Below are 17,843 nucleotides of genomic sequence, written 5' to 3'. Positions count from 1 at the left end.
CACGTTTCCTTTTGTATGTTTTCTTGGTAGTGGATTAGGTGCAGCTTTGGCATCACTCATCTTTGGGCCCACCTTGATGTATGTATTCTACATCCACATAGTCCATTAGTTTTCCCCTATCATTTTAGGCATGAGCACAAAAATGAAGTATAGCCAAATCTCGGGTGCACTATACTATGGAAAACAATGGTGACCGAACGCCCCATCATTAAAAACTTCCTAGGCCCATTGTAGTGTTTGCATAATGTTTATTTGCCATCCAATCCGCTGATAAGGTCAAACAAACTTGGATGAAGGGTAAAAACAATATCAGTTTGGTCCAAAACTTTCATGGCCCACAAGATGTTTTTAACGGTCATTCACCGGTCCTTTCTATGTTATGGTCCACCTAAGATTTGGATCAATTTCATTTTTGCGCTCATGCCTTAAAATGATATTGTAAAATAGATGGATGGCCCGAGTATAGAATGCATACATTAAGGTGGGTTCCATGGTAAGGGCCTCACCGTCTTTGATAAGGCTGGCTAAACATAATCGGCACCCATCGAAATAACTCTTCGTATTATAAAATAGTATTTATAGAATACAGTCATAAACCAAATGCTAATATGATGAGATTGATAAGAATAAAAAAGCAAATGAAATAATGTGTGTAAAGATAGAAATAGAGATAACGCAGATGTTAGAAAAACTTCTTTTGGATACACCGAAAATAAAAATAGAATAAATAAAAATTATCACTAGGTTGAATTACGTATAAAATACGTTGTCCTTAAAGCGTGATTCGCCCCCTTATCAACTGCTGATGGGTTATAGGCGAATTGCTTCCAGGATAAGACAAGCCTTATCTGGATCCAGCGTGCAGCAATCACGATAGGTCCACTATGGAACAATTTTAACGCAATAGATTTATTCTGGCAGACTTAGACTATGGAGATGACACCAGTATTCTAATATGAAGTTATGGACTATATCTGATTTGATGGGAGAGATGGTGTGATGAGATGATGAAATCGGACTGGAATGGTGCAGTTTATATAGGTCTCAGGTTTAGACCCATTGCTGTGTGGTATTCAATGGTCCAGAACGTTTGAAAAACGTTTCTGGCCGTTGTCCATTAATCTCAGACGTTTCTGGTCATTAGATCTATAGATTTGACCGTTGGATCATCCTGGCCCGTCCGTTTTCAGACCGTTGTGGCTTTTAAGGTAGTTATCTGTTTAAGAAATGGCTGGACGTTTCGGATTTAAGATCCGACTGTTCTCAGTCACCTATAAAACCCAAGCTCATTTCCAACATTTCAGATCCACACCGCCCTAAGGTTCTGACCAGACCCATCGCACCGCGATCGCATCGGTTCGCGAGGGAGCGACCACTCTATGACACGATGAGCACGTGCGAAGTGCAAAGTGCGCCACTACAGCCACACTGCCCTCGCCCACGCCCGTGCCCGAGCCCGAGCGCGAGCATGCACGCGTGCGTACGTGCGAAGCACTGGAACACGCAACCCGTGTTTCATCTCCTCCAAAAAGCTCCAAGTAAGAATACCCTTCTCAACATCTCATATAAACTACAAAACTTTTCTTTGCATTTCCGATGTGGGATAAAGCACACAACCCGCACTTTTTAATTTAAAAATTCAAAGAAGTATTTTGGTGGGAAAATCCTGAAATTTTGAAAATTTTGAATTTTCATTTTTTATTATTTTTTAAACCACTGATTTTCAACAGCAGAAACACAGTCTATACTTATCTCCAATTGAACCCGCCAAGACTTCCATTTCTAACTTGTTTTTGACAACCTCATTCCTTTTTTTCCCCCCACTGGGAAATAGCTGAAAACAACCCAATTTATGCCAAATTTCAATACCTATTTACTCGCAAAAATAAAAATTTAAATAATTCCTTTATAGATTTCTTGAATAACTCATCTCCTATTTTAACCTTTTATACAATTTTTTTTTTTTTTTTTAAAACATCCTTGGTAGCTTTTAAATCATAGCCATATAAGTTATAAAACATTAGATCTTCTTACAATGGAACACAGATTCGTGCCTATGTAGGGAGACTGTTTAATGGCATTGTAGTCGTCTTATACCTTAGAGGTAGAACTGTACAAGACTCAAACTGAGTCGAGCTTCGCATAGCTCGGCTGGGACAGTAGCTAACCCCACCTCGAACTCAGCTTAGCTCGGTCCTCAAGCCTAACTAGCCAACTTGGCTCTGTTTGATCAACAATTCGGGCTTGTTCAATCCTATGTAACATTTTCTCAAACATAAACAGTGCATATTCAAATTCTCACGTCATGCAAAACATTAACATCACTTCATACGTATTTCATTGAACACTTTGCGAGTAGCATCAAAATCAATATACAAGACCAGTCTTATAATGTAAATTTTTTTTGTAATAATTTATTTGGTATCCATTTCTTTCTCGCCGCTAGCTAATTTTGCGGAGAATGTATGCACTCGAAATAACACTTCATCCGAAACAACACTTCGTTGAATCATTTTACCAAACACTCGGTCAGCAACATCAATATCAAACTAAGTCAACGAGGTGATTAGATTTGAGTCAACTTGAGTTGAGTCGATTTGAGTTAAGTTTTGATTTGAGTTGAGTTGAGCTCGGGCAAACACGAACTCAGCTTGAAATTTTTTCGAACATCAAAAACTAGCTCGGTTTAGTCCGAATTCAATTAATAACTAAGGCAAGTCAAGCCTGTACAAGTCGAGTCGGGCGAGCTAACCGAGCTAACTCGACTCGTGTACAGCTCTACTTAGAGGGTATCTTGGTCATTTCATTGTCCAAAATGGAAACCAAAGGCATTTGCATTTTCAGCGTACAACAAATAGGTAGGGAATGTGAAAATCTCAAAAGCAGAGGGGAGTATCTGCAAAGGTCAGGCAGTAGAGGGCTGATATGCAAAAATAACTCTTAAACCGATCGTCTCTCTTGCTCTGCCTCTCTCTCTGTCGCTTGTATGTCTTCGCTAACCTGCGCCAGATTGGCGACATGGACCATCGCGGCGGTCTTGTTGCAGGTCCTCGGGCTCTCCCTTTTCGCCCTAGGGTTTTTCCCCGTAAAGCCCACTCTCTCCGGTGTAAGGTAATTCTCATATTTTCAGATCCGATCCGATTGCATGTCTCTAAAAATCCACCCTCCATTTCTGTCATTCCCTTCACATTTTCAGTGGACCCGAGAGCTACCAAATGCCGACATGCGATTCGACTCTCGAAGATGGCAACAAAACAGCGCTACCACCCGATCATCTACGCTCTCTGTATAAGGTCAGATTCCAACCCCCTTTTCATATCGTCATTTTCACTATAATTCATATATAGTGGAACGATCACATGCATCACCATAAGTTCGCGCTTTGTGGGCCCCATCTGTGATGTGTATGTGGAATTCCAACCGTGCTTCCGTCTGCCCCTCGTGACCGTACATCCTAATTATCATCCCTATCAAAAACTCAGGCCGGACACACTGCAGAGATCAATGTACAAGCACGCGTAGAACCTATATATTCACTTTTTGTGGCGCACATAAAATTCGAAATGGCTCGAGTTTCATCCTGGTGAGGTGCGCCTGATGAATGGGTTGGATGACATATAAAAACACTGTGGACCCCACATTCCATCTCGAAGCTTTTATGGTGGGAGAGAGAGGAATGCTCATCTGGCACCAGTTCTCATGAAAGAGAGGAATGGTCACCTGCGCACCAGCTCTTGTGAGAACTTTTTTAGAACTCATCTCCCATGATACGGGCCCAAAATCTGAACTGTCCATGTGATTGAGTACCCCATGAAACTCCCTGGGTCTGACTTTCACCCTGATCCAAAACTTTCATGGGCCATGGCAAAAGAAAGTAGTTTCCTCCCTTGATTTGTCTCTCTTCTGCCGCGGCCTACCGAAGTTTTGGATAAGGGTAAAAGTTGGGCTTCGGGGGTGTCATGGGTGCTGCATCACGTGGATGGTTCAGATTTTGGGCTCGTATCACGGGAGATGAGTTTTGAAAAAGTTCTCACGAGTTCTCGTGAGCATTGGTGCGTAGGTGAGCATATATATATATATATATATATATATATATATATATATATATATATATATATATATATATATATATATATATATATATATATATATATGGGAAATGGTACTATCCGGTCGAGCGCATGCAAGGCTATCGTGGGGTCGAGTCGTGCCTCCTCGTTAGCCACAGGATAATATATTTGAAAATATACGGGGAAGATATTTGTGCTATAACATAGGCGAGAAGCGGAAAACTAGGGAAACCGGCTCTAAGCAATTAAAATTTGTTAATTACGTACCCCACTCTTAGTAGGTATTACCTTATCACGTGGGGGCTCACTTTTATGATTTTTTTTTATATATCCATGCCGATCATCCATTTTTTTAGCTCACTTTAGAAAGTTATACCAAAACTTAAGCACATCCAAATCTCTTATGTACCACACCACAGGAAAAGGTGGCGAATGACCATTAAAGTTTTTTTAGGCCACGAAAGTATGGGATCAATCTGATATTTGTATTTTCCCTTCATCCAGGTTTGGTTGACCTTTATCAATAGGTGCATGGTAAATAAACATTATGGACATGCTTTCGGTGGGTCTTGGTAAGCTTTTAACGGTGGGTGTTCAATCACCACTTTTCCTGTGGTGTATTCTACCTGACATTTGGATCTATTTAAATTTTGGTACAACATTCTAAAATAGACTGAAAAAAGATAGACAATGTGGATATACAACATATAATCAAGGTGAGCCCCATGGTAAGGGTAACATGTGTAATCCGGTAACACGTAATAGGGTGTCCTACTGCTCATGCGGATTGCCTGGTGTGCACAAGACCTTAGTGGTGCTTGGATGTTATCAAGTTTTATGGACCCACTATGATGCATGTGTTATATTCATACCATTCATCCATTTCACAAGATCATTTTAGCGCATAAGTGAAAAAATTGAGGTAGATCGAAATCTAAGTGAACCAACACCAAAGAAAGGGTCAGGGACAATGATGCCACCTTGAAACCTTCGAAGAGATCAGCAAATAATGTTTATTTGCCATCTAACTTGTTCCTGAGGTCATAAAGACTTGGATGAAAGGACAAAACAAATATGAACTTGATGTAAAACTTTTGTGACTCCCAAGAAGTCAATATTAAGCGTTCAATGCCCTGCTTTCTATGTTGTGGTTCGGTTGAGCCCTGTATCCCCCTCATTATTGGGTTTATGCCCTAAAATGATCTCACAAAATGAATGTACCGTGTGGATATAACACTGATCATAGTGAGGCACACATAACGTACATTAGGCAATTCATTTTTTATGCGTGTGTAAAAAAAAAAAGAAAAAGAAAAAAGTACCGTGTGGATATAACACTTATCATAGTGAGGCACACATAACTTACATTAGGCAATTCATTTTTTATGCGTGTGTAAAAAAAATTAAAAAAATTAATTTTTTTTTAAAAAAAGGCAATTCATTTTTTATGCCCACATCTTGTCGTCCATATTGCCTGCGGTAAGTTAAGTGGTCCACCGTGATATTTGTGAGAAATCCACTCCGTCCAACCTTTTTGTCAAGTCATGTTAAGCCATGGGCCCAAATATAATCAAATCTAAAACTCAAGTGGGATGTGTGACAAGAAAAAGTAGGTAGGGAATTACAGTTGAAACTATTCTAGTGTCCACCGAGATGCTTATATGCCATCCATACCATTCACAAGTTCATTCCTAATGGGATGAACTGAAAACTCAAAAATATCAACCTCATCCAAAGCTTCCGTAGCCCTGCGAAAAGTTGAGCAGTGGAGGTTCAATCCTCACTTATTTTGTCATGTGCTCAATTTGATTTCCATTAATTAGACAATTAAGAATGCTAGGTCAGTGTTATTTTTGTATATGATAAATTAAAAATGAGACCCACTATTTGGTTGGTCTGGATAAATGTAAATCAGTGTAACATATGCAAAGAGGAAGACTGAACGTTGAAAGTCTACAGGAGTTTACGGTACTTGTGCAAACGGCAACCTCATTGGAGTTCTTCAAGTGGGACCCACGTATTATTTATGTAAAATCCACCCCAACTATCAGGTGAATTACCTCAACTTAAGTCTCTTGCTTAAAAATAAACTTCATCTGTGATTCAGATGGACTACACGGTTGGAAAGTGTATATGACCATGCTTACCCTCTAAATTGTTTCTATGCCTTCAGCCCACCTGAATCATAGATGGACATGAGTTTTAGAACCAGGCATAAGATGTATGTCGAATCTAATGGTTGGAGTAAATTTCATATAACTATTATGGTGGGTCCGTAAAAATCAAGCGTGGATGTTTATGCCAACATTTTTCTGCTTGTGTGACCCATTTGAATCAAAACACATCCTGATCATTTGGAAAAGGGCCTAACATGGGATTATGCATATAATGGTTAGATTAGATCTCACACACAAAACTTCAAGAAAATATAATAAAAAATTATACATCCCGTAATTTCTGTAGCTTCTTCTTGGAAGCCAATTGTTACCAAGTTCTGTTAATCCACAATATTTGTACTATATTTTTGAGTTTCAATGCCAGGCAATCAATTCCCATTGCTTCCTATTGTTGAGCTTTGGATCTGCTTCATTTTTGGGCTCGTAGCCTAGGAACTTAGATGCTGGCAAAGGTAAAGAGGATGATAGAGTCCTACACGACTCTTTTCATTTGGTTACAGCCGGTTTTGTCAGTTTAGCAACTTGATTACACCGTGGGCATTTACACCGTACATTTTCAAAAATGTTATCCAACGGCTGACGAGGAGACACGACTCGACCTCACAATAGCCTTGCATACGCTCGACCGTATAGTACCATTTCCCTATATATATATATCAGTGTTTTAAATAGTGAATAGCGTGTAGCATAGCGTTCACCCCTTTGAAGCATGAAGCGTAAGCTACATAGCATGTAGCGTAAGCTACACACAACTTCTGGATTTTTAATCAAGGTGCTTGGTTGCACCAATGTCATGATATTCTATACCAGATTAGACTGATTAATAATGAAATTTAACAAAATTTCATGATATTTGGTGCAATAAAATGCAACCTAAAGTAATAGGAAAGGGAAATGATTAAGTATAAAGGCAAAGAAAGAGCAATGAAACTGATTTAATATTGTTATTTAGATTATTTTACTGAAAGCATTAAAAATGTTAACTAAATTTTATTGGAAATGGAAAAATGTAACAAATCATTGAAAACATCATGTGAGCTACATAGCGTGTAGCGTAGTCTACATAACGTGTAGCGTATGCAAATTATGATGTAGCGTAGGCTACAAGCGACTTAAGCTATTTTCATGAGCTACATAGCGTTAAGGCAATGCTACGCTATGTAGCATAAGCTACACGCTACATAGCATAGCTATTTAAAACACTGATATATATATATATATATATATATATATATATATATATATATATATATATATATATATATATATATATATATATGGGGAAATGGTACTATGAGAGTTCCCATGAGGTCGAGTTGTGTGCGCCCCACCATGATGTGTGTCAAACATCAATATTGTGCATTTGATGGGTCCCCTTTTGGTTATAGGATATCCCAAAAATCAGCCATATACGGAACTTAGGTGGACCATACCATCTAAAACCATGTGAAGACATGCCTAAAACACATAAAAGCACTTGGTGGGGCCCACCTGAGTTTTGGATGCGGCTGAAAGTTGGTTTGACCCCTCATCCAACTGGGACACACACAATGGATGGGCTGGATTTGTGAACCACATCTCGGTGGGCCCAATAAATGATTATGAATGTTTTAATCGGAGGGTAACCCCTCTCAACTGTTGTATGTGGTGTGGCCCACCCAAGTCATGGATTGACTTGATTTTTAAGCCCGTGGCCCACCATGGAATGTTGCATCTGACTGATGAGGTAGATGTTCAACACACATCACGGTGGGGCTTCCATGAGGTTGACCTCATAGAACCATTTCCCTATATATATATATATATATATATATATATATATATATATATATATATATATATATATATATATAATCGAAATGTTCATTGAAAAAGCGTTGAGGTACCTCCCTTAGGCCCTTATGCGCCCCTGCTCAACAACATTGTCCCAAACATGAGAGATAACCCCCTCGACACCTAGGCAAACATTGTGAAAGCATCTACCATTTCCCTCACCGCAAATCCCCCATAAGCCTGCAAGGAGACAAAGCCTCCACACTGCCTGGACCTTTTCGCGAAGAGCAACCCTATGGCATTCCACAAAAAGATCACCAATATCAACAGGCATTGGCCTCGTCAGATTCACATTGAATCTGACGAGGAAGGAAGCCCACACTCAACTAGCAAAGATGCAGTGAATAAAAAGATGGTTAACTGATTCTTCGTTGAACATGCACAAGAGATAGATATTCGGGATGACCATAGACCGCTTTTGGAGGTGGTCAATCATCAACACTTTATTTCTACTCACAAGCCAGCCAAAATCTCCGATCTTGGGAGGGACACATATGCCACATGTGAGATGTCTTCCCGATCTTCGAACCTCCTTTCCAAAGCATGGAGTATAAACTAGAAAGAGATAACTGAAAAGCCACTTGTCCTTAGACCAGATCATACTATCGCTTTCATCCACTGAAGGCCGACAGAGCTGCAAATACTGCAAAAGTGCAGCATATTCTTCCACTTAGTTGTCCTGGAGAAAACGGCAGCAAGGCAGAGACCACACCACTGAATTGCAACGGAACTCAATAAAACAATTAATCATAACATGCTGATCCGGAGCAAGATGGGCAATGCCTGAGAATCTAGCTTGAAGAGGCAAGTCGTCCCTCCACACGTCTTCCTAGAAGTGAAGCATCTCTCCATTCCTCATAGAGAAAGCCATACCTTCCATAAACTTAGGTCTCATGCTAGAAATACCCTTCCAAACTGCCGATGTCCTGTAATTGGACTCTTTTGTCCACCATCGTTCTGCCATACTACCGTATTTCCAAACAATAATCTCTCTCCAAAGAGCTCCCCTTCCCGCACCAAACCACAACCACCATTTGTGCAAAAGAGCATTATTCATCATGCACAAATTACGGATGTTAGCACTACCTTCACCATAAGGTTTCAAACTTCATCCCACTCCAACAAGTGGAACTTTTTCTTCTTCGACGAGTCACCCCACAAAAAATCCCATCCGAACTTCTCTAGGTGAAAAAAGACCACTTTTGGACATCTAAAGAACGACACGAAGTAAAGGGGCAAGTTAGATAAAGCTACTTTGATGAGAGTGATCTGGCCTCCAAGCGACGAATTCGGTCCCTTTCAACTCTGCCAATTTCTGCTCAAATCTTTCCACCACTTTGTACCAAAGATGATCGACCGGCTTTCTGATGCAAAGGGGGAGGCCTAAATAAGATGAAAGGAATGATCCCGCTTTGCACCCAGAGGACTCAGCAAGGCGCTCAATTTCACCACGATAGAGATGGACGCCAAGCATCTCACATTTAGCTAGATTTACCTTTTGCCCTAAAATCGGAGAATCATGTATAGCTTATCGAATTTTGCTTGATCCGCCTCACAGAAAAGCAGCGCATCATCCGCGTATTGAATATGGGAAATCAGTGAAGACCACTTGGAAGCCTTTGAACAAACCCACATCCTGACCTTTGGAAAGCATTCTTCCCAAGGCTTCAACTATGACAACAAAGAGGAGCGGGGAGAGTGGGTCACCTTGTCTAATGCCTCACGAGCTTTTAAAATAACCTTTGGGGGAACCATTCACCAAAATGGAGAATCTAGCAGAGCCAATGCATTCAATTATCCACCGTCTCCAAATAACCCCACACCTAATCCTGTCAAGCATAATCCTAGAAGGTCCAATTCACATGGTCATAGGCTCTCTACGTCCAACTTCCACTCCACCCTTTTCGAATGTCCCTTATGGCAAGAATCAATGCACTTATGAGCAGTGAGGGCACTATCTGAAATCTTCCTACCTTCAACAGAAGCGTCTTGGTGCTTAGAGAAGATGTTACTAAGGACTTGGAGAAATCTAGAAGCAAGGACCTTAGCAAGACTTTTATGTGGCCCACCAACAAGACTAATCGGCTGAAAATCCCCAAGTCATTTCACTCCAGATATCTTTGGAATAATTGCAATAAAAGAAGCACCCTTTTCTGCAGAGAGGCATCCTTTAGCAAATAACTTGCACAAAAAGTTCATCAAATCATCTTTAATCATGTCCCAAAAGACCTGGAAAAAGGCAATGGAAAAATCATTGGGGCCTGGGGCTTTATCACTACCTCAGGAAAACACCGCATCATTCTCATCTTCCTTTGAGAAAATGCACTCAAGAGAAGAACAGTCCTTGCTCAACAGATGACTAAAAGGAATATTGTCCAAAGTAGGCCTTTTCCATTCTTCCTTCTCCAATAAGGTTTGATAGAACTTAACCACCTCCATACAAACCCTATCTTTATCTGCAATTCTCTCACCATCCACCACATGCTGTTAGCCTTGTTATTTCTAGCATGCACACTAGCAATTTTATGGAAAAAGCTAGCGTTTTTGTCCCCATCGTTAATCTAGATGGTAGGAGATCTCTGCCTCCATTTAATCTCCTCTTCCTTTAGCTGATTAGCATATTCAGCAGCTAACTTGGCCTGCATGGACCTCTCCTCCTCAGACAGCATGCCCCCTTCTGCTTTTAAATCAAGAACCTGAATACTGCTTAAAATAGAATCTGTTTCCGCCTGATGTTGCACCAGCACCTCTTTTAACCAGAATCTTCTTCTTAAGAAGCTTCAGCTTGTGACATAGAATGAAACCAGCGTAGCATTGAACTTGAAAAGAAGCCCACCAAGATCTAACCAAGGAAGAAACCCTTCAACCTCAGGCCAAAATAATTTGAACCTGAACAGTTTGGGGCCCCAGTCCTCCTCTACCACTTCAAGCATAACAGGGCAGTGGTCCGACACAGGCCTTGGCAAAGCACGTTGAGACATGGACACCAACGACATTTTGTTGACCCATACACGAGAGAAGAAATCTGTCCAATCTACAAAAAAATAGCATTACACTGACCATTTGACCACGTGTAGTTTCCACCTCCCATCGGCAGATCCACCGACCGATGCCTCCTCACCCAAGAAGAAAAATTTGGTGACGTTGAAATCACCACTGACGCACCAAGACCCCCCAAAATTCTTGTGCACGTCCGACGGCTCTTCCCAGAAGGCAGCCCTTCTGGCTGGCAAATTTGGACCAAAAACCGCAGAAAACATCCAGCAGAACCCATCCGAAATGCTAGCCAACACCACGGTCACACTATAAACCCCAATGAACTCCACTTCCTTGGACTGGAAAGCTGAGTTCCAAGCAAGCAAAATCCCTCCAGCACTACCATCAGCGTTCAAATAGCTCCAATCTTTCGCCTTGATGCCCCAGATAGAATCCAAAAACCTCCTGTCCACTGACTGCAATTTACTCTCCTGGAGGGCAATAACCTGAGCATGCAATTGGTTGCAAATATCTCTAACTTGGGTCCTCTTATGACTGCACCCCAAACCCCTGATATTTCATGACAGAATCTTCATTTGGGAACCGAACAACTTTGGCCCATTCGCTGACAAACCATGGTCTGCGGACCTGCCAGGGCATTGAGATCCAAGTTTGCCAGTTCTCTTCTGCCTTTCGGAGATTGGTGCTACTTCGGCGAGACTGACTGCTGCATCTGTCTTCCCTGCACCTCAATAAATTGAAGTGAAGCATCGTAATCTCCATCCCTGTCTCCAAGTATCATTCCTATCTGTCTGCCCACATGACACATGGCATCCTTAATCCATCTTTTTTGAGGATCTCCACCTTCATAGAGATATCACAGCTGAAAGGGCTACTGGTTAGCTTTGTATGTGCCTGAGAGACATCGAATAACACATATGAAGCTACTTTCGACCAGAGGGGAACCACTTCTAGAACCTCCTTACAGTAGTTTCTGCACGGGCGGGCTGTCTAAATGAAAGTATCCGCGTATATCTTGAATTCTTCATTCAATTCTTGTCAATGTGTTTCCACTTACATATGTGCATTTTACTGGTGTGTCCTTGTTGCAGGAGATGTCTGGGATACCTCCTTCATTTGATCGATTGATACTGATGGTAAGTGTTTCTAATTGCACACAATAACCTCCTAGATTAATTTGGTTGGTTTCTTATATGACCATAATCTTTGGCCCTGTTTGGTAGATGCCGAAAAGTGAGTTGATCTCATTTTAGTTAACAGTAATTATGTATTAGAGATCTTGATCTCCAATACATAATTATTGCAACATGAACTGATCATGTATTATCGAATGAGGTTTGATTTCCTTTTTCAATTATAAATTATGTCAGTTTAGGTTGTTGATGGCCTGCCAGCTGAATTTGTGCTGGGAAAGGGAGATCAGCCTCCAAGTAAGGCTATGATGGAAGCTATGCCATATACTCAATCTTTATTATCGAATGGAAGGGCAGTTGGGTACCATGCGAAAGCCGCACCTCCAACTGTGACTATGCCTCGGCTAAAGGTGGAGGAATAATTTCGTAATACTATTGTTGAATTCATAGGAAGCAGATGTTTGTGGTTCTTGCTCTTAAGTCTATTTGTATTCTTACACTTGCAGGCAATGGTTTCTGGGGCGATTGGAGGTTTTTTGGATGTGGCGTTCAATTTTAACACGCAGGCTTTTCTAGACGACAATCTTCTTGGTTAGTTTGGATAAAACATGCTATGGTTAGAGTCCCTATCCATCTAGGAGTGCATTCTTTTGCTTCAATTCTTGGTACTGCAGGTCAGTTCTGTAAGATTGGTTGGAAAATGGTGATGCTTGGGGACGAGACGTGGATTAAGTTGTTTCCAGGATTATTTATGAGACAAGATGGTGTTAGCAGTTTCTATGTAAGTGTTCTGCATTAATAGTATAGCATGACTGTATTACTGTATTCTACCTTCATGTAGCCCTTAAAGCAAAGTCTTGTTGTGGTCTTTTGCTGACACATTATTCCATGTGTCCCTCAAGTGACATTCTAAAGGCAATGAGTACTGCTTCTCATGCAAGCTATTCACAATTTTAGAATTAGAACCCTGAGTAGTTGTTAGTGGTGCCAAGTTGTTACCAGAACTTTGAATGGACTTCATGCCAGTGCTGATATCATTGTTAATGGTGTTTGGCTGTTCTGCTTCCCTGTCTTAATATATCTTGAAACTTGGGCATGGCTGGTCTGGTTGACGTTTCTCTGACAATGAGAATGAGGTCATCTTTCCCATGCTTGATTTGTTGTTGGTTCAAATGCAGTCAAAGCTGAGTTTCTTTTCACAGTTGCTTTTGTGGGTCACATTTCTTTGGATTGAGGGTTATTCACTCAACTCATATGGTGGTTTCAGAGGGAGACTGCCTCTGTAAATTTCTGAAATTCAGGGAAGTAAGATTGCTGCTCCCATTTGTTAAAAAAATTGATAATAAGCCCCATCTATTTTCCCTACTGTATCAAATGCACACCTTAGGTTATTGTTCTAGAAAAAGAAAAAGAAAAGCGCCCCAGGCCTACACACGTTAGGGCTGGATCAATGAAAATTTTGAACCAAACAATACTCAAAGGGAAATAGAAATAAACCACACATGCATAAGAATCAGTCCCTAATCCAAGGGATTCCCCAATCTCAATTCGAGGAGCTTAAGGGTGAGAAAATTGGCAAATAACTTAGGGAAAACGTAATCTAGGGCTAGGATTCATGAAAAATGGCTATGAGAGGATAAAAAAGGGTAAAAACCTGAGCTAAAAGACGATTCCGCGTGTGGACAGCGGGCCTGGGGCGCTCGTACGTGCGCAGGTACCTGGCTGCATGTACGAGGGGGCGTCGATTGCGGAAAAGCTCTCCTTGGCCTTGGTTGGCCAGGGGTATGCTCCAAAACCCCGAAGTTTCGGGTCGATCCGAGCTACGGCTTGTGTGTGGTGCTCCGCTGAAGTTTCAGCCCTCCTGTGGGCTGAAATCTGGAAACCTGTTGTAATGAAGAAAACTGATGCAACAAAGGACGAATTCGAAGCACGGATGGTGGTAAAAGATGGAAAAAAAGAGATGATGGAAGATGGGGTGAATCGGGATCGATGTGGCTTTGCACCATGGTAGTTAGCTCTTCGAAAAGGGAGGGCTTCGCACCCACTTTTGAATTCTTCCACAACTTACGAAGAGAGCAGAAAAATAAAGTAGGAATTTTTTATTAAACTTGAATGAATCAAAAGAACTACAAGAGGTGCCTATTTATAGGGAAAACCCTATACCCCAAAAACTCGCACCATGTGTGTAACCTATTACTTGGTGATGAAGTAAACTAAAATAAAAACCAAATAGAGAAATCTAAAGCGTTCACGATGTTCTAAATAATAACAATAAATAAAACCTAAAATATGAAATCAATCTGACGAGTGGGCCACGATCATGAGATCCCATGATGGGCTTTTCTTGACTATCGGACCCACTTTTTTTAACTAAAACTTGTCTTCTAGCTAGGAGGCCCTCCTTGGACGTCGTCATCGAGCCAGATCGATGGTGGGGTCCTCCTTCTGTGTACGTATGTGCGTAGGGGTGGTGGTGTGCGGGCGTGCGTGTGCACGATGTTCTCATCAATAGACTTACTGACTTGAAACTGATTTTTTTCTCTGCTTTAGGTAAAAGATACAGTAGAAGTGGATCACAATGTTTCTCGGCATTTGGAAGTTGAGCTTGTCACTGCTGACTGGAATCTTCTGGTACATTTCTCGTGTTGTTTATATTCTCAACTGCTCATACTGTGGATATTGTTTTCGAGGTTATATTTCAAGTGCTTGCACTGCAGCCAACTACATTCTTATTATTATATCCTCCCATGCATTTAAAAGTTCATGACTGTGGTTTTTGAGAATCGATAAATTCAATCTCTGCCCGACTTGAGGATTTCATGATTCTTCATCATGCAACATTCTGCTTATGGTTTATCTGCAGAAATAAGTTTAACTTAGTTTCCTTTTGGAGACCTATTGAGTTTGTATTTGTTCCAATCTAGCCACTCAACCTAACAACATTTACAAATACTTAGATCCGTGCTTATAGATTATCTTTTGTTCAAAATTCAATCTGGTCATTATTTCTTTCATCTATGTCGGCCAAGTTAAATGTTTTTATTAAAATCATTCTCTCGTTTTGGTTTGTATTTGTAATTTTAAAGTTTATGCTCATAATATTCTAATACCTTTGGCATTTTGAGATTTTCTTTCTTGAAAACATTTCCATTTACTGTGACTTGCTGAAAAGCCAGAAAGTGGAAGATAATCTTTATCGATTATGATGTTCATGATTATTGTTTTGTCTACTCACCAAGTTTTCTTGTAATGGTCATTATGGCTGTATGCAAACTTTCTTTGATAGTTTCTTCTTGGGGTTTGCATTATCATATATGTTGTGGGCGCATTTCTAATTGAAGTTGTTGTTTTAGATTCTTCACTATCTTGGCTTAGATCATGTTGGGCATATTGGTGGGCGTTATAGGTAACTGTTCTCGATTGTTCATTTGGAATTTTTTACTAGAGCTCAACTGATACAGTTGTCTGCCAATTTCAGTACCTTGATGGCTCCAAAATTGAAGGAGATGGATGAAGTTATTAAGAAGATTCACATGAGCACAATCTTGCATCAAAACAATCTTGATAAGCGAACACTTCTGGTTTGTTCTGCCTTCGTTCTTTGCATGTTGTAATTATTATATCTGGAAAGTGTTGGACACTAGGCTTGTTAGTTGTCGGGAGTATAATTTGTATTTTGTAGCATCAATTTTCATTTTAAGCTTCATTTCTGGTTTGTTCTGCCTTCATATTCATTTTATAAAGATGTAACAAAACAAAAGGGCTGAACATATTGATTTGTAGTTTTAGACTTTGGTGCAGCCCCTAAGGCATTTCTCTGTGATAATTCTTTGACGTCATTTCTTTGTGATTGTACCATTCAGGTGATTTTGTTTATTTTTTGAATTTATTTGCATTTGATCTTATATTTACATGAGGGTATTGAGTGATTAGTTCATGTATGTTAGAACTAGGATAGTTCATGCATGTTTACATTTCATGACATGTCTGTTGAACATGATATGTTGTTGGTAGGGTTAAGTCTCACTCACATAGTGGGGCCATCCTGATGTTGGCCATTCCATAGAGAACTTAATAAATTGTCAGATTAAGTTAATAAACTTTTTTAACACTACATGTAATGGTCATCTGGATGGGTCAATCATTTTCCATTGACTGAGGATTACCTGCCTGGAGCATCCAACAGTATCCCTAGTTCTGGGATCTATTCAATTGATTCGGTGCTGTATGTGTACCCTATGTGCTATAGACCACTATCTACGAGCGATGTGATACCTTTTTAAGTTTTATCTATGTTACTGTGCGAGATTGCCATTCCTATAGGTGATTGCTGGGGTAATTGTCATCATCATCATTATCATAGCATTGTCACATCTTCCAATGCTACCGGTTGGAGTTCATATCTAAAAACGTATAGCTAAGAAAAACTGATACAGAGACTTAAGAGGCTAATAGACACAAACTCGTGTAATCGAAATCACCTAAAGTTTTTTCTAGATCCTAGAAAATAGGCTTTACCATTTAATCCTAAAAGAACTAACCAAAGCGTAGGGCCCACTTCTATCGAATGGAATGTCCAAAACTACATTGCAAGGATGAGCTTTGATTATTGCTACTTTGGTGCTTTTATGGATATATTTGATTAAACGGACTGTGGTATGGCTGGGAAAGGGATAGTACATGTTAAAGCAGTCAATATGTTTGAGAAAGATCCAATAACAAACTCTATTTGTTAGATGCTGGAGTTCCCTTTGGTCTTGCCAATCAGTTTAGGAGGTTTGCTGATCATATCCAATGCTTGTTAGTCATATGTCAACCTATCCTATGTCTATGGTTTACCATTTTTCCCCTCCTATGCACAAATTTATCCTCTCACCTCTTATCACCATGCCAGTTATTTTATTCAAAATGAATAGATTCATTCTTATCATTGATCTTTTCTGTGTTGGTCCTTTGATTCAGTCAATCACATCAAATTTCCATCGTACAATTGTATTTCTAAAAGTGGCAAGGAACCCAATTTTCTGCTTGGGATAGACCTATCTAGTGGATAATCAAGTGCAATTGATGTCATGCTTAATATATGAATTGCAACTTCAGATTACCTGATGATAGTTCAAATGATTGGGTAATTTGAAGAATTTGATTTTACTGACCAGGCTACTTCTATTCTGAATTTTGTTGATAGATGATAGTCAGCGATCATGGCATGACTGATAATGGTAATCATGGGGGATCTTCGTATGAAGAAACTGACTCCTTGGCTCTGTTTATTGGTCTGCAATTCAAGGTCCCAGATTCTGCACTGGCAACCCATAATAATGCTCTTCAGGTGGGCAATCTGTAAAAAGGTCCCGTCAGTGCTAATTTGTTGATTACTTTTTTGTATTTTCTTTCTTTTCTTGTTTCTTTATTTATTATTATTCTTCTTCTTCTTTTAAATGAAACTACTTTATCTTTTTCTTGTTTTAATTTGTTTTTATATTTCATACGAGAGCAAGATTATAAACAGTGTCACAAAATGATAATAAGATTTATGCGTTCACCTTGCCTAAAATTGTCCAACAAAATGTCACATCTTAACAAATAAAGTTCGAAACTTCCAAATTGTGAGGATGTGCATGTCTTTTTCA

General features: G+C 40.0%; 1 protein-coding gene across 6 annotated transcripts in view; it reads left to right on the top strand.

The window, feature by feature from the left end:
• The first annotated feature begins 2,847 nt into the window (after positions 1–2,847).
• Positions 2,848–17,843, top strand: part of LOC131242426 (GPI ethanolamine phosphate transferase 2) — a 34,696-nt gene continuing 19,700 nt past the window's right edge. For 2 of the 6 annotated variants that reach the window (XR_009169610.1, XM_058241038.1), the window contains exons 1-10: positions 2,851–3,111; positions 3,197–3,293; positions 12,169–12,213; positions 12,453–12,620; positions 12,717–12,801; positions 12,885–12,991; positions 14,761–14,841; positions 15,564–15,616; positions 15,689–15,791; positions 17,399–17,542. Coding sequence is in view for 5 of the 6 variants with exons in the window: in XM_058241038.1 (XP_058097021.1) it covers positions 2,987–3,111; positions 3,197–3,293; positions 12,169–12,213; positions 12,453–12,620; positions 12,717–12,801; positions 12,885–12,991; positions 14,761–14,841; positions 15,564–15,616; positions 15,689–15,791; positions 17,399–17,542 (1,008 nt within the window). In the remaining variant the exon portion in view is untranslated. Of the gene's footprint in view, positions 3,112–3,196; positions 3,294–12,168; positions 12,214–12,447; positions 12,621–12,716; positions 12,802–12,884; positions 12,992–14,760; positions 14,842–15,563; positions 15,617–15,688; positions 15,792–17,398; positions 17,543–17,843 lie in introns of those variants that run through there. The other 4 variants (XM_058241042.1, XM_058241039.1, XM_058241041.1 and 1 more) reach the window with 4 other exon arrangements.

Source organism: Magnolia sinica, chromosome 4 (assembly GCF_029962835.1).
Source record: "Magnolia sinica isolate HGM2019 chromosome 4, MsV1, whole genome shotgun sequence".
NCBI lineage: Eukaryota > Viridiplantae > Streptophyta > Magnoliopsida > Magnoliales > Magnoliaceae > Magnolia > Magnolia sinica.
This window is presented reverse-complemented; position numbering and strand designations above follow the sequence as displayed.